Genomic DNA, 24823 nt, shown 5'->3' with positions numbered 1-24823 from the left:
AAAATAAAAAGTCACTTTTAAAATGCTAGAGCAGAGTAAATAAGCACAATAAAGCTTTGAAGCACAAGGGCTGAAATTCGATCAGAGTCTCTAAAAAATCTCTTCTGTCACTATCACATAAATGAAACCTTTTGCCTCTCTTCAGAAAAATGGGAAAATCTGAAGTCCTTCTGAAGATAATTATAAATTTCTTCAGGTTTATTTTTTCTTCATCTTCTTTCTTTCCATCTAGACTTCTTTGTAGCTCCATCGCTACCAAATGGTGTGGTTTGCATTATTTTAATTATTGTATATAGTAAATGAAATAATCGACAAATGTAAGCAAAGTAGGTTGCCTGAGGTCAGCCTGAGTCTGACAGAGAAGATGCCATGCAGAGAGGAGCAAAAGCCCAACTAGATCCCAGCTGACTTGCGCAGTTTATATTTCTCCTGGCACTGTTCTCTAAATGTCCTGGCTTCCAGGAAAGCTTATTAGCTGGCACATATTTTGGCATAAATACACACAGCCGATTTGCATCCGTTTGAACACACAAACCCTTTCCTAAGGAGGATAGCAGGGAGTATCTCTTCAACCCACAAGTGGTGTTCTTCAGGAATCTGTCCTGCTCTGGGCGTGAATAACATAATAACCTTTAGTAGGTTTCAAGCTTTTGATACCTGAAAATTAATTCTCACCATGCATTTCAGGGGTTACAGTTAGCCTGGCCAAGCTAATTGAAATTTCTGACTTACCTTCAGCAAAAAGTCAAGTGAGCAACCAACACAGTCACCTATCCAATTTGCTTGCATTTCTTTAATACCATACCACTCAGGGAGATCAGACAAAGCATCAAACATAGCCTAAAGCAATAAAAGAAATAATTAGGACATTCAGCTTTTATAAGCATACAAATTAATACTATGGGTTTAATTATAACTAACAGCAAAATGGTAAGGTGCTGGTAGAAGAGGAGGCTCAGGAGTGACCTTATCACTCTCTATAACTACCTGAAAGGAGGTTGTAGTGAGGTGGGGTTGGCCTCTTCTCCCAAGTAACAAGTGACAGTACCAGAGGAAATGGCCTCAAGTTGCGCCAGGGGAGGTTTAGGTTGGATATCAGGAAAAATTTCTTCATGGAAAGGGTTGTCAAACATTGGAACAGGCTGCCCAGGGAAGTGCTTGAGTGACCATCTCTGAGGGTATTTAAAAGACCCACAGACATGGTGCTTAGGGGCAGGGATTAATGATGGACTTGGCAGTGCTAGGTTACCGGTTGGACTTGAGGATCTCAAAGGTCTTTTCCAACCTAAATGATTCCATATTATGCAGCAGAGAAGAAATCAAGTGGTGTCTCCTTCACTAGCCATAATATCCAACAGTCAACATATACTTCTACATATATTTATACTCAACAAGAGATATATCTATATATTTATGTGCTTTCTGATGGGTGGCATAGAAGTGTAACAGACTATTCCAAATCAACTAATATTTGTCTAAACAATTTGAACAGTATGATTTTAATAAATGAAATCTATAAAAAAGTAAAGGAGAAGACAAAGGGACAGATAACTCATAGCTCATCTCATTTTTCACTTCATAACACTTCACATTTTTGTTATGAATACTCAATGACTGTCCAAAATCTTTAGTTTGGCAGAAGTACAGCCAGAGGCATGAGTCACTCGGACAGATGGTGAATATGCTGAACTATTACAGTTAAAATCTAAGAATAAGGCAACATGTTAAATAATTTCTCCTTCAGCTGTGATGCCCAACATCAAATGTGCAAGCTCTTTATTATCCCATTAATTGCTAACAACCTGCAGGGATGGACAGCAGCTACTATATGCTGCTCCAGCTAAACAGTAGGTAGTTAGGTAATTAGTGAATGTAGAATTCACTCTTTTTCAAGAACGTGTTTCAAGTTGTGTTTTAATAGCATTCTTAAATAATTACAAAATGAAATGTATAAAAGATACTGTAAGAATTATTTTCTAGTTACTGCTCTGTTGTATATCTATCATTCAAAATACAACAAAAGGTATGTCCTTCGTAAATCATAACATCACACTACCGCTTGGGACTGTTGTTACTTTCTACATCTTTAAGAATCAAACTGATTTATTGATGATTTATAAATAAAAGAATGGCAGGAGGTTTTTTTCATACTGTAACTTTAATCGTTTTAGCTCACAATTGCAAGCATACTATAGCACAGAGAATTCCAAGTTCTCAATATTCTCACTAATGGTAATGTTCCAGAAAGTACTGAGCTTTGTCTGCTGTGAACCATCCATGTACATATATATACCTACCAAAGAGTAATGAGTAGCTAGAGATATATATAGAGAGGTATATACACAATACTTGGATATGTTCTTTGCAAGAATTTTATGCATTTTAGAAAGAATGAAATTATGCCAATGCGTGCAGAACTGGTTGGACACATTAGTACATTTTTATAAATCCTCCTGTTTGGATATTCATTCAAATCTACACTATACTTTGCTGGCAGAAGCAGCCAAATGTGCATGTGCTCTGCTGAAATTGTACAGTCTTTAACTGCTTGCCAGCAAAACTTTCTAGATGTTTTTTCACTGCAGGATTAACGCACTGAGATTCATCAATACCAGTGTGATAATGATTTTACTCTAATTCACTGGCCTTATTATAAGCTATAGGCTACAGTTTAACTTTGCCCAGTTCTTCTCTTGATAATGCAATCGCTTCCTGCAGCTAAATACAGTAAGAGCCAACTTTACTTCACCTCAATGAAGATAACTAAACTTATTCTGCATGATGACACAGCCTAGCAGGGTTTGCAAACACAAACCCTTCACATTTTAGTTTGCACATAAACAGTAGTATAGTGTGATACAAAAAAACCCCAATGCAAACAAAAAAACCTTAAAAAATCTTAATATGGAATTATGTTTCACAGTTCTTCCTGCTCAATGCACTACCTTGGTTTCTTGTAATGGCTACAAATAGTAGATGAAGCAGAAAGTGAACATGTCAACCACAAACACTTTATCTAGTGTCACAGAGGCAAAAAATATAGTGTGTGCATACTGCTAGCATGTTAATAAGTGTTTCTGAATGGTAAATTAACCTAGGATACTCACTAGCAGAAAAGTAGAGAAACATTAATTCTTACACACATGAATGCACTTGTACATTCAAAAGTCATCCATGCAAATTAGGAGCTTTTAAAAAATTGCTTAAGGAAAACCCGTTAAAAAAAATTCATTATCAAATCCAATTGCACTACACCCTGCAAAAATAGAAACCTATAAATATATGTTAAAACCATTATTAATTTAAAAGAATTGCATGTAGACTGTTTGGATATATGAAACTCTTGACCAACACTGGCATAGAAATTCCTGACTATCACAAGCTAGCATTTGGAAAGCAAAATATTAACTCCATGAATTTTGCTTCCATGTTCTTTTTTAAAATCACTGCCATGTTTGGTAGAACATCATCTGAATCATTAAAGCAGCCCCATGAATTCTGCAATTTCCCAACCCTGGCAATGTTGAAGGTCAGGTTGGGTGGAGCCTTGAGCCACCTGGTCTAGTGGGAGGTGTCTCTGCCCATGGTAAGAGGCCTTGGGACGAGATGATCTCTAAGCTACATTCTAACCCCTTAATGTGTTCCCTTAAACAAAAATTCTGATCCTTAACGACATATGTATAACTCCTATTTATCATGCCACAAGTTTATTAACCAGGTTTGTTAACACAGAGAAGACAATCAACAAAAAGATTCCCAGTACGCAGGAAAAATAAACTGAAGTAAAACCACGTTGGATTCTGGAGGGGCCAAATAACAGCAGCAACATTACGATCCAGTAAGCAGAGAGTGATAAGATTATCAAATAAACTCAATTTTCAAATTTCTGATGATGACTTCATAGTGAGAAATTTGGAAATATTAGGTAGCAAGGTCCTTCTGCTTTCATTTTTCATTACTCAGGAAGAGACAAGAAAACTTCAAATGCAAATGTCTAATTACAGAAGAAATTACTCCCATCTTAATTAAACACAAGTTGGGGAATAGCATAAATACATTTTGGCAGTCTTTCAGATCTAAAGATAGACAGGCTTAGGAAAAAGCCAAAGAAATCAAAGCTATGTTAAGGGATGAGAATGACTTTGAGGCTCTAATACCTGGAGAAGATGAAGATTCAGGATAAACTAATGTTTCACAGGACTGCTTTACTCTTTCAGAACATACAGAAAATTCTGGCACAGTTAAAAGATGAAAGTCAACCAACTCAGATGATCAGAAAGTCACAAAATCAAGATGAGTTCACTGAAATTTCATCGCAGACAATGATGACCAAGTCTGAAACTAGAAGTAACGCATTTGCATGTGGAAAACTGATCTCACATATCAAGCTGTCTAGTCTGCTGAAAGTTATGACAGAAACAGAACTTCAGTTAAGCAATCTTCAGGCAAAAAAGGGTCCATAAAACCGCTGCTTGTAGTTCCAAGACGGAGGATTCTGCTGAGCATCTAAAAAATTCAATCTCTGACTTTGTGAACTAAAATTTTTAGTAGATCAATACTTGCTATGATTTCATACTTGCTGAGAGTACTTCAATGCCTCTGTAATAGTAAATGAAATAAAGTGAAAAATCTAAATATAAGCTATAAAGTCAAATGTATACTCTTTTTTCAATGAAGACACTTAAATGAAGTTGACACATTCGCAAGAAAACAAGACTAAAATAAAAAGGTCAGCAAAACGTTGCATTTCAAAAGAATTCAATTCATTAGCAAAATAAAATTGCATTCTGCTGAATTACAATAAAATTAAAAAGCTTTTTTCCTGAGGAAGAGTCAAATAAATATCGAAGCTCTGTTTGGATCAAAATTAAATTCTTCACTTCATTTGATCAAACTCCCAAAGGAGTAACCAAACATTAAAATAAAGATTACATGAAATCGTTTAATACAACTTAATATATTAACTAAAGTCATGAAATCGTTTAATATAACTTAATATATTAACTAAAGTAGACGAAATTAAAGTTAGGCTGCCCACTGTTTTATTTTGCACTCTATTGCACAGTTCCAACCGTGATTATGTGGCACAGCTTCTGCTCCTATTTAATCTCTTCACGTTTTATTACTTTTTTTCCTTCAGTATTTTCTGTCTGTACTATTGTAGGTCACTCTTGACTTTTATTTCCCATGTGTGAAGAATATTGATAACATACATTAAATAGAAGCAATAACACAGATACCGTTTATACTTCAAATTTTTTCTCATAAATGTCTGGACTGTCAGCAGTTTTCCCATTTCTTTACCCTAAAATTTATGGGCAACAAACACCTATGGTTTGATTATGCAGAAGTGAGGCAAATCAATGATTCTTCAAAAGCACAAAGTAAAGCCATCATTATTCTCCAGATTTGCTCTTCAGGGCTATTCTCTGCTTAAATTACCAAAGTGAAGATACTAACTTTCCAATACAATGAAGTGTATCTTCGTGATGAGTAATTGATTCCATAAGTATCAAAGCTCTTTAAAAATATTTGTTATCATTTTTAGTAGTACAAAGCATTCACTGCTTTGATTAACCTTATACCAAGAGGAATTCAATACCATTCAAATTGATTTGATGATATTGCTGTGTCATTAAATGAGATGCTGTGTTTAAACAAAGGTGAGAAGACCAGCCTGGTCTGGATATCCACAAACAACTTACTGTCTTGCCAAGCTGACAAAATAGGTGTCATTTTTTATTAACGAAGTGCTAAGCAAGATGAGGAGGCAGTGCTCTTGGTCCCTGTCCAGAAGAGAGCTCTCAGCCTGACTCAAGAGGAAGAGTTTCAATGCAAGGTTTATGTTCTGTTGGAAGAAGACACCTGTGAGCTAGATACCAAGAGTAGGAAATGAAAAAAATCACACATAAAGAATGAAAAACTAACCAGCCAGCATTTCAGTTCTCTTCAGTGATGAAGCATGACCTCATGCTATGAAAAAGCCTAAGCACTGACAAGACTCTTAAAATCCTTAAATGCGGTACTTCTGTTTCATTGCATTTCATTACTGTTTTGCCCAGTATCTAAGAATTAAAATAGAAAATAAAAAATATCAAGCAAAACACAATTACATTAAATAATTCCAAATCTATTCAGACCAGATGCAGCACAAAGCCAGAGAAAAGCTGGAGAAGAACTGGCGGATCATTTCTTCTGTTGCCCCCCCAGAGTCAGCAACCATGCCCAACACCTATGTTCCTCCACTCCATAGAATATGAGACAGCTTTGTCTCTAAATGTCTGTACAAAAAAATTATCTACAAAAGGGTACTACTTATCTGTATGGCAACTGTAAATTACAACAGCATAATTTTGTTGGTCCTGTTATGTTCCCCAGTATTTGAATTAAACATGCTAGGCTGTACAAAAAAGGGAGATGAGTTAAGGTAAAACTTGAAGTTTTAAAGTTGTTTCTATTTACTTTTCTTCAAGAAAAGATTATTTACCAGTTATTTGGGTGATTTTTGTAAAGTAAAATATGTTAAAACAGAAGAACAGAGACTATAATAAGACTAACTTTACTGATTCTGATTTGAGGACTCAGCTGACCACGCATGAAAAAAACCATAACAGCAACTTACAGGTACACCCAGAAAATACTAACATTTACAGATAAATTTTCTGATGAAACTGCCTACAGATTCAGCTCAGTAACCATAGCAACTAAATGTTTTAGCTTAAACATCTTAAATGCACAGACAACAATTTGAATAATAATGCCATCAGTTAAGGCATAGGCATTACACTTTCATCAAAGAAATCTGTCAAAAGAAAAATTACAATTAAAATGTTCTTTAAAAATCCATAAAAGCTGCTAGACCATTTTGTATGTACTCTACAGTTTAAAAAATGGGTCGTGATTACTTTATGACTTTACATAACCAAAATCTTTCTGCTAAGCATTTAAAAGCATGGTCAATATTTTTGCTCTTTGAAAAATATTCATTGCTGATAGTAAATTGCCATGTGAGCCAACACTGCTTTGTTTGCATTTTTTATTGCAAGAAAGGAATATGAACTGGTGCAGTAACAATAAAGAAATCAAAGCAAATCCACAGATGATTCCTCTTGACAGAACAGAAATCTGAAAAATAGTGTGTGTAGGAATGAAACACTGACTCTTGTAACACACATGACTTCACAGCCCATTACTGATCATGTAATTCCTTGTTGTTATTTGAAGCACTGTAGATGAAGATTACTCTGACTAGTTTTTATTTTTATTAAGGTTGTGAAACACACAGAAAACATCAAATGATAAATGGGCGAATGAGAGAAACACGGATGACTACAAAGATTATCAATATACAGCATAAATAGGCTGAATAGTTACAACAAAATAATTGGTGGATGTTCCAAGTAGAAAATAAGTTATATCCATACACATTCAGCCATTATTGCTAGCTGGTAATTTGCATGATGAATTAAGGGATAGTAGATTAATTAAATATCTCTTAATGGACTTTGTCTATAAAAAAAGGTTATGAAAGAGTTATATTTTCCTCTTACACAGGAGAGGAGCGAGTTACCAGAAGTAAAGATATTTTCCAACATACTTTCTTGCTATGTCAACTTACAGAAAACTCAAGTGTAACTTTGAGAAGGAATAGGGAACAAATCTGCAGAAAGCCTTGTTCCAGAAAAAGGGCAAAGAAGGTGGAACTTTCTGATGTTTGGTCTTGAATTTCTGTAAAATTTCAGAAAAAATATTAGTCACCAAAAAAGGTGCAAGCAAAAGGTGACCAGAATCAAATGGCTTTCCCCATGATACACCAAAAGCAGACAAAGGCCTCCCTGTAGAAAGATGAGTGGGACACTCATAAATTACTAAACCTCTAAGTCTGAAAGTAGCCAAAATGGGAAAAAATACATATCTTCCCCAAAAGGTGCAAGGATTAAATTACTATCAGATCTCTTTGTGCCTTCTCATTTTTTAATTTCAAAATAAAAAGTAGTTAAAATTCAGTGGTTAACAGAAAACTAGGCTGAGAGCCTCTCTCTCACTGAGAGCCTGATCCACTTAGCTCCCTACTTTTTCCCCAAACTTAGGAAAAGCATCTTGCACAAGAAGGATTGAATCTGCTCTGTGCCCATGAACTTGTCCAACCTGTGAGAAAATACCGAATGATTTTGACCATGCTAATCTGACACCATGTCAACCTTCTGGACACCTTCTAAAGAAGTAGAACTGGACAAAAGTTGTTCAACAGGTAATTGACTCAGAAATAGGGAATAAAGAGCTCAGGGCCAGACAAGTTGTGGGAGGGCAAACTTCTATTTCTACTAGTGTTTTATTGCAAAAAAATGTCAACTGTGAATTTGAAATCCTTAGGCCCACCACAGATCTTTATAATGTCTTCTCAGACTTCCCTTCTGGCATATGGCTTATGATAAGTAACCTTCACCATATAAGCTCAGCTTGGATATAAATGCTCTCTACTAGCGTAGCATCCTGAGCCTTCAGGAACCTAAAAATAATTGCAGTGGAGTTACTATACACATATTCATGGTGAGCCCCAAACAACCAAAAAAAAAGGGAAGCAAGATCCATAAAGAACCTAAATGTATTTATTTATCATTAGAAGCACAAATATCAGAAGTCTCTGAACTGCGAAGAATTTCAGGAAAAGGAAGTTGTACTGGTAGTGGTTCTGGTCCATTATGTAAGCCAGGAAAATCTCTTTATGGAAATCAAAAATCAGAAGACATGAAATAAGGCACCCTGTTGAAGTGAAGGTATCATCACCACTAATGCTATCATCCTGAAATCTTACTAGTGATGAAAGATCTTTAACTTTTTGAAGTTAAGGAGATGTCTCTATTCTTCACACCTACTAGGACTACCTCTGTAAAATCTGAACCCTCCACTGCAAGATGAAAGGCTCTATAAACAATAAAGGTAAATGAACATCTCCCTCTCAAAGCCCGGGCTCCTGGCAAGGGCTTTTGAAAACAGCTGGGGAAGAAGGTTTAAGGAGTAGGCTAGGAAAAGTGATTGCTGTAACCATAGTGTTCAACAGTGTAGGACAATATGGATTCAGATCAACTGTCAACAGCCTGAATCCAAAGAAAAAGTAAACAAAAGAAACATATTTGGAAGCAAGGACTCATGGCTCTCACCCCTCCTTGAAAAGTACTATGGTAACTACCACAAGGAATGAAGAAATGTGTGCAAAGTTAAGTTTTAAGGATAATTAGTGGAAAGAGGAGCCAAAGTTGTAGCATTTAAGATCTATTATTTGGCTTCTGTCAAAATGCTGTTGTGAAGCTTCCTGATTATGTCAATGTGGGCATACAGTTTCTAAGAGATTGAAAGACTTGACCAGTATTAGCTCAGATACAGTCTCCCTCTGAGGGATTGTCTAGTTGTGGCTTGCAGTTCATTGGCATCCAGCGCTGTATAGCCAGAACAGTCTTCTTCAGAAAGTAAGACACAACATGCTATGTTATCTAATCTCTTGTAATTTAAAAGAAGAAAAAAAAGTACAAAAAAAAGGGAATTCATTTGTTCTAACCTTCCAAGAATGAAATCCTTCTAATATCAGATATTTGACTTAGTATAGCAGAGCCTGGTAATCTGCTCTTCTTATTTGAAGGTTTGGCAATTAAAAAAAAAGTAATATTTCTCCCTCTACAACCAAATGTTTAAAGCCCTTGCCAGAAGAAGCACAGTGAGACTGAAAGTGTGCCAGAACTATAGCAACAAAAAATGGGAGTCAGTGGAGGGTGAGTAAAAAGGAAAATCCAAACCACCTGCCAGCACTTGGTAGCATCTGTCACTGTACAAGAAGTGGGAGAACATGAAAGCAATGCTTGCCAAAGCACTTGAGCTCAAAGCAATATGGCATCATTCATGGATCTGGTTGTATCAGCTAGCATAGACCCTAGGAATACCAGCTATGAACAGAACAAAATTTTGGGAAACCTTTACAGAGATCCGTAGAGTACTCAACTGTCCTCTGTAGCAATGCTTTAAGATTTTGTAGGGGTTTATATAAAAGTTCATCCCCAAATGAAAAGCAGGAGCAGCTCTCATTAATGATACCACTAAGGTGTTCAAGAGCAAAAGGTCACCTGCACATTTACCCTTCGTGTAGGTAAAGGATATGGCAGTCTCCTGAGGTGACATCTTTGGGGTGAAGATGAGGGGGTGTCATGGAGGCAAAAGTCCCTTATCATCTGCTGAGCCTACTTATTGGGGAATGACATGCTGGAGATGTGATAATTCCAAGAGATGATGTCTTTCCCGTAACAGCATTTCTAGAGTATGAATATTGAGCAAGAGACAATAATCCTGTAAGCCAAGGGTATTTTCAAGGTTACTGAAAAGCTCCTCAGTCTTGTCTTTTGGTCGTGATGAGTAAAACTTTAAGGCTGATTCACGTCTCTTAGAGGGACATAAGAGAAAAGTGATTTGGTGTAAGCATGGATACAGTCCAGAAATACCAGTCATTACTTCTTACGACCTTTATAAAGATAATAGACAAAAGACATATCAGTAAAGGCAGAAACTCTAATGAAGCTCCAGCCTCAAACTGAGGGAAAAGTGAGTCGGGGCAGACACTGAAATATCACAAAGGTCATAAACCATGAAATCTGGTGACAAAGGTACAGAAAAAAAGCTCAGAACACTGTGATCATTTTGTGATTGTGCAGACAAAATCCATTTTTCCTTCAGCTGTACCAAATGTTCCCTCTTTACTGCCAGAACAGACAGCACAATCAGAAAACATGCATCTCAAGTACCTCTGTGTATGAAGAATCAAAGCACCATGCAGGATATCTAAAGTTTTTCTCCTTTTTATGAATGGACCTAGAGTGAGACATTCTTCTCCCCGGATGAGTGGAAATTTATTTTCTTGAATCTAAGACTCATGAAAAGGATCAAAGATGAATTTTTAACATTTTCTTGGAAATAACTTTCACAATCTGTACTTGAAGTCTTGATACACAAAATACTCAGATGGAATAAAAGCTTCACCTAGACAAAACAGGAAGTCGATACTTTCCTCTCAGAGAGCATAAAGCCAAAACTTTTGTTGAAGAATTCATAGGTGTGTAAGTTATACTGTCCCACTACAATCAAAATTTGAGCTCAGAACAAAAAAAGAAATATTTAAATAACTTGAAACTATACTTTTGGAATTACAGATTATCAAACAGAGTACACTATGAAGTGAAGTAAAATAGCAGGTCCAGATGAATCTTCAATAAAGAGAAGTTAAGTATAGAGAACTATGGTTCAAACACAGATGGAAATGAATGCTGGGTGATAGGCTGTGTGCCAAGCCCATGGGTCCAATAGGCCAACTAGACAAACAATTTTCTATTTCTAAAGACTGCACAGCTTTACACTCAAAATATACAGAAAAGCACTTGGTAAATATCGTCATTGTGCGAATTCAGAATTCATTCATTCACCTCTAATTTATACTTTTTGATTTCTTCAAAATTTAATCCCACACCAATTATTTAGAATCTTCAAGAGGTGAACAGAAAGATTTCTGGGATAATAATTTTTATATACACACATACACAGGGATGGGTCACATATATTATTATGCAATTATATATTACACAAACATGCAGATGTAAAGGACCGCATTCAGTTTGATTAATATTTCTGGATGAAAATTCACCTCCTTAAGTGCTACCATCATTTCCAAAAGCTGCATTCTCATACCTTTGCATAAGCAGTCGTTTTGATAAACCACTGTTTGAGGTATTTCTGTTCCACTTTTGCTCCTGAACGCCATGAGCAACCATTGTCATCCACCTGTTCATTAGCTAGAACAGTCTGATCCACTGGATCCCAATTTACCAAGGCCTAAAAAAAGTTACAGGAAGAAAAAAACATTTTCAGCAGCTATTTAAAAAATAGAATCTTACTTTCCAGATACCAAAAGAATTTTCTAGAAGTATACCTTGGACCCCTGAGTTTTCTACATTTTTATAGCATCCATTTGAATCAGCAACATGGATTCAGCTGAAGATGTGTTGAATATTCATCTTCTCAGAACTCAAAAGACCCAAGAATGCAGTTGGCAGCATTTTTCTAGACTGATCCAGCTAGCAGGAGAGGCTGACACTTGACTGCTTGGCTGTTAAATAAGTAAGTGTTCCGATTGACTATAATGCAAATGACATAGTCTGATGCTTAAAAGCTCTTCACTACTAATCCAAAAGTGTTGAGTCAGACTGAGGGAGATGAATAAAAAAGGATGTCCACTTTGAGAGGACAGAATCACAAAGAAGTAATATAATGGTCAACTATGTTTCAAGTGAAAGAGTTGATATTATCTGCACATAACTTCTGTCTGCTGTGTGAATTACTTTTTGAATCACCTTTCCTTCTCAACACAAATGCATCAAAGTGAAATAAATCTTAGTGTTCAACTCTACAAACCTTGTTTTTTGAGGGTTAATTGAGATACCAGACATAATATACTGGGGAGGGAGCAAAAATCAAAATCTCTCTCCTCCCCAGTGTTCAACAATTTACCTGATCACTCATCATAAAGGATCTAAGATCACAAAAGAATCCTACCAGTCATTCCAAAAGTGTTGCTAAATGCTAGATATTAAATTGAAAAAATGAAGAGAAAGTAAGAGAAAAAAAACTATAATCAAAGCAATAAAGAAGAGTAATCCAGTATATTGAGTGTTATTTAGTATTTGAGCTAAATCAGACTGACTGAAAAACAGTAGCTCCATAGAGTTCTAATACATCTTTTGATGTATTTTGATCTTTTGAAAATCTCAAATGCATTTTTTGGGATGAGGAGGACTTAGTATCTCAATCAAAAACTAATCACTGTCCTCATATTGTTCATGTTACATTTTATCTATCATCGATCATCTTCTGAAGTGTCCATTTAAGAAATCAGTAGCTGAAAGGTCTTGTCTTTGAATTTTTAAAGTTACATTTTGTTCCTTCCATCTCTCACAGACTTTTGACTAATATCTAGAACTTGGTTAATAAATCAAATCTTTAGCTCCTACTTATACCTCACAAAGGCAACTTCTTGACAATGACAGCCTCTGAAACCATGACCTCAGGAAGCTGCTGAAAATCATCTACACAAAGAAAGCACAATGCAAGAGCATACAGAGCATACCAATAATTTCAGTCTCCTCACTATGCCAATATAGACCACATGCTTTTAAGACAGGATTTGTCTCATTCAACTTCAGGTATCTACAGCATGAATATCTCTGGGCTTGGTGTCTCTGGGTCCACTACAGATTACAGGTGTCTAATCAAAATCACAGAGTCAGGGCAGGTATTATCCTCAGTGAGACATCTACTTCTGGCCAGGTCAATATTCTCTACAGTATATTGACTAGATCAGTACTGCAGGAAAAAGAAAGAGGATTTTGCTATGGTGAATAAAGGTGTCCTCTATGAATGCTGTAGCACCCAGACAGACATTGTTAATCCTCCATAATTGCAGCTCCTGGACATACTGAGTCTGTGTCTCCCTGCCAGGGTAATTTCTGGTCAGACACACAGACTCCTTGGCATGGAGTGTTAACTAGGCTAACGCTCTACTTGTCTTCTTCTTATTGTCACAGTAAGGCTATGAGTTATTGTAACCAAAATGAAATTGTAATAAAGGAGACTTAAAGCTGTGCAAAAGTACTCCTTAATATATATTGCAGATAAACTGACAACATGAGATAAATTTATGCTTTAAGTATATACGACTATTCGAAGAGACCCAGGGTTATGGGTTCTCTCTGCCATCTGTTTCCTGCCAAAAAGCAACTGGTTCATATCCACCAGAGATTATATCCCCTACAGGTTGACAGATGCTGATTTAAGTCCTCAAACTGATCCCTGACTTGAAAGCAGATGGAAGTTGGAAGCAGATTCAATCACTGGTACCCAAACACCTCCAGGATCCCGCAGTACTTGGAGCCTACATGAAAAATTTATTTTGTATATCATCACTGCTTGGAATGAAGCAGCAAACCTTGTGCTTTTCAGATTCACTTGGGGTCACTTGTCAAGCAAACAAATTTACATATAAAAATATATTTGTTACGGCAAAGACAAGGGTTTAATTTTTTTTTATTACAAACTAAAATGATTACACAAGAAAAAAAAAAAACCCAACCAAATCCAGCATGTTAGTACATATCACATATTGAGGTTTTTTGCTGGTTATCATTTAAGATCTCTGAGTACATCTCACCTATGCAAATGGGAGAAGTAGCTCAGTAACACCCTGCCATCTTAAACGCTACTTTTTACCATCAGTCTCTTTCCCTGGGTTCAGAGAATAATTAGAGTACATCCCTAATTATATCCTATGTGGTTTCCTGGTTTCTATAAAATACAAATGAAATATCAAATCGTATTTAAGAAATCTTAGTTCCCATTTTAAGTTAGAAACATTCACTAAATTGCTACTTTGTTTAAGTGCAGCTGTTCAGGTATTTTGGAACTGCATTGCCTTGGCTATGCAGTGAGTTCTTTGGACTACTCATTTAACATCTTTGTTTTACCTCCTACTTAAGCAATTAACTGAACCCTTCACTTTTCAGATAGTCTGATACATGCTATTTATAAAATATTATAATTTCTTAATGTACTGCTAGCAGATAAACAGTTGTGATAGTCTTATGGTATCCAGTTCTTCTGTAACACTTTAGAGATCACAAATAGGGTTCAGGAATAGGACAGCTATGCACCCAATCTCCAGTTGTCATATCCAATCCCATCAGTTCTGAGACAGTATCACATTAATGTCATACAGATAAATAATCTCACAGCTGAAGAGACTCCTAATGATCACAATGTCATATATTTTCATGAGGGAAGTTAAGATCTATAGAAAATTATATATTAAAGCCAGGAAACAAACTAATAAAAGCTATATTCTGATCCTGCACTTCAATGCAAATCTCTGACAATAAACACTTCTGATTTGACTTATTACAATGGCCATTCATGTTGGTTTATTAGTTAGTTACATATAAAATTCAATTATATATAACATTATTTCTATTTTGAGTGATTTAAAATTAATAGAGCACTGTCACTGAATAAATGTGAATGGACAATCTGGAAATGTGCCACTGACACAAATAACTTAAATTAGTGTACCTGCAAAATATTAGAGTTCAAAGTTTGTACCTACCTCTTTTTGATACACTATCCCAGCTTCAAAAAGCTTAAGAAAGAGGTATTGTGTCCATTTGTAGTACTCTGGCAAGCAAGTGGTTACCTCCTGTAGAAATTAAACAAAATAAAAATTCCTGAAACTATGCTTAGTATTTTCTTACATCATTTTAACATAGACAATTAACCCAGGAGTGTATAATATATTCCACAGAGAAAACATAACTGTTTCTTCATGTCTATGTTCACATACAAACCTCATTTTTGTAATGTTTACAATTAGTGATATTCACCTGTACACGAAATCAGAGAACACAGGCTTTGAGTGGGTTTGATGTGCAAAGAAAAGTTTCCCTCTTAACATGGAATATAAGAATCCTGTAATATTAGTGCTGACAGATATAAGAACAGAAGGCGAACGGAAATGATCACAACTGTCTGATCTGGGAAACAGCAAAACCAGAGAAAAAAAGACCTCTGTCAAAGAAGCCATCCTAGCCAGGTAGCCTTTTCCTCTGTTGCTCAGCAATGAAAAGCAGGAACAGAGTCTGCTGACTGCTCAGAGGCAGCTGGGAGCTGCTGCAGTGAAATGAGCAGAACAAGGAGCTTACAGCTGAAACATTGGATGTGGGAGGACAGAACAACACCACACAGGAACCCGGGCTGCTGTCAGACAGAACATGTGGGGTAGACAGGATGGAATACAGGGTAAGAGTCTAAACTTCAAGATGAAAGACTTGCAAAGGATATCTTACATGCAAAGGTCAATAAGCAAGCCAAGGCAGCTCAAGTTAGGAGAAGGCTCTTGCTTGAAGGATGGAAAAAATGAGTCATAAAAGAAGTCACAAATAAGGGGGACTGTTAAGAGGGAAATAAAGACAGAAAAAATAAAAGACAACATAAGAAGGAGGAATGGGAATTAAGAGAATAGCAAGTAACTATAATGGATAGCTTTTTTCAAAACTCAAACACATTTTCTAAGTTTTAAGTGAAATATAATATTTACGAAACAACCTACTGACCAACTGCTTACAAAGTTCTATATTTTAAATGTTTGTTCTTAAAAAAACAAACTGCATTTCAAGTAAACATCATAATATGCAAAGATGACTAAGGGATTCCATCATTACATACTCCCAGTTGTCTCAACACAAACACAGGTTTCACAGGCACAATGCAAACCTATATGCTCGCACCCACATACTTTAAATTTTGGCCAAAGTGAAAAGAACTGAGTAACTCAGTATTTAAGCTTTCATTACATCTTTAATATGTGCCAGTAGAGACCAGATTTCCTCCTCAACTTTTTCTTTTTAACTTGCGCTTGTTTAAAGAAGAAACATTTCTACAAACTTTCTGCTTGACCACATTTGTACATATTGAAGTGGAAGATGGTTGAACTTCAAATCAACACAAACACCTCTTGATTTTAGAGTTACTGATAAAAACTTTCTCAGTAAGCCACTGATAAAATTTATTCCCTTTATAAATAGTTATCAAGTACCAGGAATAGCTCCAAATGTGAAATGTCTTTCACGTGGGCTTTCCTATCATCTAAGCTTCCCACCACACACAACTCCTGCAATATCATCTGCTACTCAAATGACATCTGAAACACTCTAGCATAAAATTTTTATTCTTTTTCTACAACTTTATATTCTAGTTGCTTTGAACTTTATATTCCAGTGCTGAAACACTGCTTTTTACAATTAATATGACCTTTGAATAGATGTGCCTCAAAAGTGGGTATAAGAGGCTTTCAAGATCAGAAACAGACATTTAATGGCAAGTTTTCAGCACAGCATGTGAAGACCTAGTAATGAAAAACAGTTGCTTGATTAATTCCCTGTGCTCTGCACTGAAAAAAATCCACTTGATAAAAGTCTGATTTCCATCTCTCCAACCAAACACTATCCATTTAGTAGTTCTTTTTTTCCCCCCTGCTTCTTCACACAGTGACAACAGTTCTTCTGCCAACGTGATGCCACTACAGGCAACAGAGTTTCACCACTAGAATACTGGACACATAAAAGAAGAGAGACAATCCCCTTCAGTACAATGTAAGACTATGTGAGCAACAGACAAACGGGTAGGACAACAGAATTGTAATAAAAATTGTAAATGAAATTGTAAATAAAATTGTAAATAAAATAAAATAAAATAAAATTGTAAATAAAAATTGTAAAATGATTGGAGATTTGTCCTTCTGGCCCTGAATGTCAGATCTGTGCTTTCTGAAACAAAAAGATTTCATGTCCCAATCTAAACAAGCATGTTACAAGCCAGACAAACTTGAGCTACAAGATACAAGGTAACTCCTGAGAATGGAATCTCACAAGTTGTAAATTGACACTCTTTAGAAAGAAATGCAGCAGACTGTGTCACTGAAAGAAAAAATCTGCTGTGTGGTCATTGAGCTGCAAAAAGATCCCTCAAGTTCATAATTTAACTTTATAACCATGAAGGTTTGGAGTAACATTTGAAGTTAATGAAGAAAGAGAAATTACATCACTACCAAGTGAAATGAGCTGCTGAAGGCAAGCCAGCAAACTCTTGTCAATCCCAAAATATGTTTTGGGTCTTTTTTTTCCTATCATTTAGCACATTAAGACTTACAGTTAAAAATAATTTTCTATGTATTCCAGTTACTGATCTTGATTAAATAAATGATGTCTGGTAAAAAGTTTCCATTATGCTGCCATCATGCTTAAATTAAGGCGAATGTTAATGTTTCTATTTATACTTTATAAGCATGACAAAGATCTGCAGAGCATTAACATAACTAACTTAACTCAGAAATACACAAAAGAGTTTATAAAAGGGATTGAAAAATAGCACGTTGGAGCCATTCCACCCTGCCAAAAACTGTTACTTTCTGCTTCTCATTTGTGATCTGAGCACTAGCATAAACAGCACACATATAGAACCCCAAATCATAAAACAGTTTAGTGAATATATATAACATGACATTAACATATTTTCTCCAAAAATAAAATACCTACTAAAAAATCAGAACCCTTTTACAAATATGTAAGATACTGCTCACTGTCCACTGCATTTGCTCTTCAGTGCTCTGTGACAGATTTAGTCATCACCCATTACCTCTGCCTTTCAGGTGGTAATATGAAATGGGAGGGAAAGCATCTCCCTCTTCTCCCCATCCATTTTCCCTTTTCCTCCTGTCAGCTTCAAAAAGAGTATTCGATATTCTCACCAAAATGCCTCTTTATCATTGGTTACTGTTAGTGCTCCTTATTCCTACAGGAATGACACTCATTCATCAAATCAGTTCATCACAACAATTAAAACAAACCACCTGTAAGAACAGTCTGCTTTTAAAAGGACAGGTACTGGCAAGTCATAGAAGAGAAAGACCCCTACCCTTATTAAAAACTACCTTGCTTAATCCATTTATTGCAGCACGGTAATCTGTTCCTAACAAATACCACAATGGAGGGGTTGGTATCTTACTTATTTTGCAAATAAATTCTCAGTTACAGATTAAAATGGCAGTATTGCAATTTAGATTTGATAGCACTGTAACTGGGAAGCAATAGATTCATGTTAATGTTAAAGGGCCATTCATAATGAAAAAATCTGGTTTAAAAAAATCCCTTTCAGCTACAAAAAAATATGGGAAAACCATCAGGAAAGAATCTGCACTAAAAAAAAACCTGAAAAAAACCAACTCAAACTGGATAAAAGATTTTGGTGTTTTTAATAAAAGAAAAACTCATTTTCAAATGCTCTGTTTTAAAATTCATTATTTTTTCTAAATCTGCTCTGTTCTTACAATGTTCTACTATGAATCTCTGACCTTTTAACTTGTTTTTGCTAGTATTTTTAAGAAGAAAGCTACATCTTCAAGCTACTTCCATGGCTTTCTTTTTTTTTTCAAATAAAAGTAATATTTACAGGCTGCATGAAAAAGTTTATTTGTTCTAAGATCCATCAGGCCTTATGAATAACGTATAACTGGAGAGAAGTAATTTCCTAGTTTATTGCCAATAATTTTATTTTTACCATAGTCTTATGCTATCCTAAAGATAGGCACGTTGCACTCATTTAAAAGGAGACAAGGAGAAGAAATCTGGGCAGATTCTTTTCAAATTCTATTTGGGAAGATTAAACAGTTTAATCAATTATTTGCCTATTTTGGTTTTAAAGGGCATGTAACACCTCATCTGAAAGTATAATTATTTGATTTTCTGAGATTTAGAGCTAGACCAACCTACATTTCTAAATTAATTTGAATATTTGTATTTCAAAGCCCCTTAGTTTTATGCTTTATTAGCTACAAATACAAATGTCATTCAGTGCCTACATTTTAGAGCATGAATATCTTCCTTGAAAAAAAAAGTAGCCTTGTATCAACAGTTTGCTTCTTTTATTTAATTACAAGTAGGATCACTGATTATCAGTGATACGTGGATGAAAAGGAATTTTCATAGGTAATGCTCTATGTACTGCTAGCTTTATGCATGCTCAGGCAGAGCACAAGAATGACAACTTCAAATCTAAACAGAAAAGTATCTGCACAAAGAAAATCTACCAAAGATTTCGTCTTTTTTTAATGTACTCTTATGCAAAATAAATATGTCACTTGGAATGCAGAAATTGAAATACGGAATGAGCTACTTTCTATGAGAAAATTATAGATTGATAGTAACAAAAGTGGTGAACTGATGGCTTGCTGGGAACATGCATTCAGTCTGATGGCACTCCCGAGAAAAAGAAAGGAAAAATGTTATATGCTCTCCATTCCTTGTTGCTGATGACATGAATCTTTGAAAATTATATTGCCTAATTCCCTTGAAAATCATCTTTAAAAAACGTGGCAAGCAGATTGCTATGCTATCTGAGGTGATATTTTTGAAAAATCTGACCACCAGGAATGCTCTGATTATTGGTATCTTAAAATCAAAACATAACTGCAATGTTGGGGATTTTTTAATTTTGCAGGTGTTTTTAATGTCTCCTAGAGACATTTCTTCCATGCTGAAACTTCAGCTTTGGAAACATAAACATAAATGTTCAGAACAGAAATGCTCTCTCTCTTATTGTTTTTTCTAAGTATCTCCCCAAAATCGCACCATTTTTGAAGTGATTTAAAAATACAACATTTCTTACTTGAGGCACTTAAAATACCTCCATGTTTCAGGTAAAAAATTTTAGATTACTATCAGTATTTAAAAGCAAAGTACTTATAGAGTTATTTCATGCATTTAATTACATTTTTCATTTGCTTACATTTTCTGTTCAGGAGAATAATTTTAAGGTGTCTTTGTAACCTGACTGTCCAAAATCATCTAATTAGCTTTTAATAATGTGTTATTTGTGGTGCCTCACTGATTAAATAATTTTACTTACTGCTACAACATAAAAATATTTGCGCATTTTGATTTATAAGACAGAGAACAACAAAAAAACCCCCCCGGATAAATAAAAGGAAACTTCTACTATTGCAGGTGCATTGGGATTTGTTCATAATAATTTTATCAAGCAATAAAATTAGATCTAGTCTTCATATTCCTGGACAGGAATTTCTTGACCACCAGACATGACTTTATAGGTAGCCAGATTCTTCAGCACAGCTACATGCACTAGGTATTCAAAATGGACTTTTCCCCCCCACACTTCTTTTTTCCTTTACCATTTTTAAAATGGCAACATTTATTTAAGTTCCCTTCCCATCACCTAGCCATATAATATACTCTAAGCTGGCCACAGAGGACAGGGACAGTTAACATAAAAGGTTCACACTCTAAAAAGGCAATTCACCACACACTAAAATAGGTATCTAAGTTAGGGGAATGGGCTCCCTCCAGCATGTATTTGCTAAGCACTACGCTCCAGCACAATGGAGGGGCAGATTTAAGCAAGACCAGTGAAATTAAATTAAAAACAAAGTCCTGTTTTGTATAATGGCTTTTGGTTAATTAAACTAACACATCTAAAAGGTATCTTGGATTTTTCATAGGAGTCACTAATGCTACTGGGTTTGCTTTGCAAGCCCCCTGATTTAGAACCATACAAGTAGAGAATACTAAAAAAAAAAATACTCCTTACCTCAAAGACCTCACTTTTTTGATAGGTACCTGCACAGCACAGTGCTTTGCTGTGCAAAGATGCTTGGGTTACCCCAGAAGCAGCACAGCTGAGGCAGTAAGATGCTCTGCCCAGCCTAATTAGCCTTGCAGAGAAGCAGGCTTTATCAGCCTGGATAACACATTCTGCTACGGATCCTATTTCCACAGGTTCTTTCATGGCTAGCTCAAATATCTGTGCATTTGAAGATCATATAATATTTTAGGCATCATAAATTTTTTGCAATGAATAAACATATCTATTGCTAATGGCTACTATTCAGATCACTCTTACTCCAGTTAGTAACATAGGCTTTCTAGGTAAAATAAAACTTAACTGATTAGCTAAGGAGTGAAAACTAAAATGTATTGTGTTTCAAGGAACACTTTTTAGCTGTTTTAAAATCTTACCTTTCAAAACCACAAACTAGAGCATTTCAAAGTATTTCAATTACACAAGAGTTCAAGTGGAGTACGTTGTAGAGTTTCAGAGCCCTTTCTACAAGTATTCAGAATGTTCTGAAATATCCTGAAAGTTCATTAACCAAAACATGGTTTACTAGAAAAGTGAGGGTAAGCTTCAAATCACAGGCACAGAGATGACAAATGATTTTTCCCTGTGTACTTCTACTTCCTGCCATGGTTTTCAGTACTGCCAGTTCTCCATCTGTTCTTTGGAATGGAAGGGTTAAACAGAAGTCCATACACGGAGATGAATTTTCTCAATTTTCTTGATACCATCAGTTTCAAATATAAGAAAATAATTGTCAAGCATGTGTGCTGTGAACCTTCCACAACAAATCTTTTGTTTTCAGAGCAACTTTTTGGCTACCAAGAAAACAAAAACCTTACTAAAAAGGCTTATACTGAAAAATCTTGCCATATATATGACATGATGAAATATGGTTTTTTAGATGTAAGACATACAAATAAACAACTTCACCTTCAAGATTAAAGAAAACAGATGGCATGTCTCAGACTGTCAGAAAGTAATGTGTTCCCTTTTCAGATCTACAATACTGCTATAAAAATCCAAGATTAGCATCTCCATCACTCTATTCAAAATCACATTAAAGTGATAACAGTTATTGCTGAGAATATAAAGGTAGTGACTGACTGATTCACTGGTAAATGCAATAACCTTACAATTGCTTCAAACATTAATTTCTTTTTTAACTGGAAAATTACATTAGCTGATGATCTGATCTGTGTTTGGTAAGTTTTTTAAGGTGAACACCTCATTCTTAAGTACTAGTGTTTTAAATAAAATTTATGTTTTCCAAAATGGTCACGATATGAACATCTACAAAAATGCAGGCTTATGCTTCAAAATTTGGAATATCATAACCAAGCCCTTGACATACACATTGAAGAGAGCACTCCTCAAAAAATACATACCTTAACACAAAGGCATTGCTGTTTCATAAATATCTGTTTAGACTATTGCCTTACTTCTAACACAGAAAATTGATACTTCAAAGAGACGAAAAAGCAGAGAGAAAAATCCAAATACAAAACTGAAATCACTTTAAAGATTCTCCTAAACATTGATATTATCAGATGATATCAGTATTCCAAAAATGAGGGAAATCTGATAAAAAGCTCAATTTTACAGTTTAACAACTTTAACTGGTCACTACCAAAGACTTTTATATTGTCATAAATAAAGTAGTGAAATTCCATGGCTTTCAATGTTGCATCATGCAATAAAATAAAGCAGTATCCATTTAAAAAGAAAATCTTACCCTTTCCCATGTAAAAGAGAGACCTAGTGCATCAAACTGTTCCCTCATGTGCTGAATATTACTGCAAAATAATAATAATAATAAATTAAAATTATTAACTTAAAATATTTCTATCATGTGATCATATTTAAAATCAGGTGCTTAAAAAGTTCTGAGAAATCAAAAGCAGTAGCTAACCTCTAAACACTATGATCTCAGAATTGTCAGAAAACTCATCTTAAATAATAATTTTAAAAGTCCCCAGTGTATTCTGGTCCAATCTGCCTATGTATACAAAAAAGAATTTTTTTTTCTCTTGATCTGAATGCAACTTAATAGTAAATACGGCACTGCAGTTTGAAGGAAGCATTACTGAAGCATCACTTCTCATTATTTTTAATTATCTTCACTGCATTTGAGCCAAAGGCCCCTCTGAAATCTTCTTAATGCAGTAGGATGCACTTCTACCATCAGCTTAATCCTGCTCTATCCTGGCTATATTTTGCTGTGGCTGTGGTGATTGTGTGGCTATAGGATGACTTGAATCAGCTTCCCCATTCAACTGAAGACACTCCCTATAAAAAGTTCTCAAAAAAACCCCCACAAGTTTTCTTTCTTCCCTCTGATCAACAGCCTGATCAAACCAAGACTGTGGGCCACAAAAACAGCTGAGCCAACACAAAGGAAGTGGTGGGAACATATATCCTGGGAGGCAACAAGGAACAGCGAAACTTCTGGTGGCAGCAGAAAACCTAAGTCAATGGTGAAACTGTAGGGCTAGATAGGGCTAGATGTTGCCCCAGATCAATAATATTACAAATGTAAAATAAGATACAGCAGAATATACAGTGAAGCTTTAGTTTGAAAATGTACTAAATACAGTTTACCAAAATACCCACAATTACATGACACTAATTAGTGACCTGGTGTGAAGTCATTCACATACTGTAGCATTGGTTAAAATTTCTAATGGACTTATACCTTTCTACTAAAATGCATTATGTCAGATGAAGTAGTATCTATCCTTCCACTGTGCCTAAGTTGACAGTCATGAAATCAAGCATTTAATTCTGATCCAGAGCAAACTTGCACTGCTGAATAACTGAGAAATGCAAGTATTTAGTACCTGGAAAAGGCCTGCCTTTTCTAGTAAGCTATCTTTCCTGGTTTGGGTATACCAGGAAATCCTCTTATGGACTCATGGCTTTCACTGGAAGAAACTACACTTTTAGTAGTGCTGCTTTAATTAAAGTCCCATTCAAAATTAACAGTACTGATTAAAAAAAATAAAATTTGAGTAATTTTCACAAAGCTTCTGCTGCTATACTTACTCATGCCAACAAAATTTTCTGTTTGTATAAATAACTCTCTTCAATTTGTTTTATGTTTTTTCCTATCTTTGAGAATATAAGAAGTAATGGGCAATTTAAGTTAATATGAAATCACCTCTTCAGCAAATCAACATGCTCTGAAATTTGGTTGCTCACTCCTGAAACAAGCAAACTGAAATGGTTAGTGTGCCCCCTTTTACAGGAGCAGCTGTGTCTGCACCAGGGATGACTAAAACACATCAGGGTTGATGCCACAGCTTCATGTTCAGTTCAGTTCATCTTTGCTGCAGGCATGAAAAACATTTGGGACAGGGGCAGTGGAGAAAATGGGAGACACTAATTACTTCAGTGGTCAGAATTTAAACTGCCTGTATGATGAACCAACTCCTTTCCTTAGCATAAACGAAAAAAAAATTAGGTATGTAAATATTTTTTCTATTTGGATGCTGCTGTAATAAGTTCCAGTTATGATGTGCTACCTTTTCTCAGTTTTTTTGTTATAGCTAACTCTTAA

At 35.4% G+C, this 24823-nt stretch overlaps 1 protein-coding gene across 2 annotated transcripts in view; it reads right to left on the bottom strand.

The window, feature by feature from the left end:
• The window catches only part of LARS2 (leucyl-tRNA synthetase 2, mitochondrial), an 86062-nt gene that overhangs the window by 45070 nt on the left and 16169 nt on the right, over nt 1-24823 (bottom strand). For both annotated transcript variants that reach the window (XM_027659358.1, XM_027659359.1), the window contains exons 5-8: nt 23000-23060; nt 15188-15277; nt 11725-11868; nt 733-840 (exon numbers count right to left, since the gene is read on the bottom strand). In XM_027659358.1, the coding sequence (XP_027515159.1) occupies nt 733-840; nt 11725-11868; nt 15188-15277; nt 23000-23060 (403 nt within the window). The remainder of the gene's footprint in view (nt 1-732; nt 841-11724; nt 11869-15187; nt 15278-22999; nt 23061-24823) is intronic.

The sequence above is a fragment of the Corapipo altera genome, unplaced genomic scaffold (genome assembly GCF_003945725.1).
Source record: "Corapipo altera isolate COAL_440 unplaced genomic scaffold, ASM394572v1 44b, whole genome shotgun sequence".
NCBI lineage: Eukaryota > Metazoa > Chordata > Aves > Passeriformes > Pipridae > Corapipo > Corapipo altera.
This window is presented reverse-complemented; position numbering and strand designations above follow the sequence as displayed.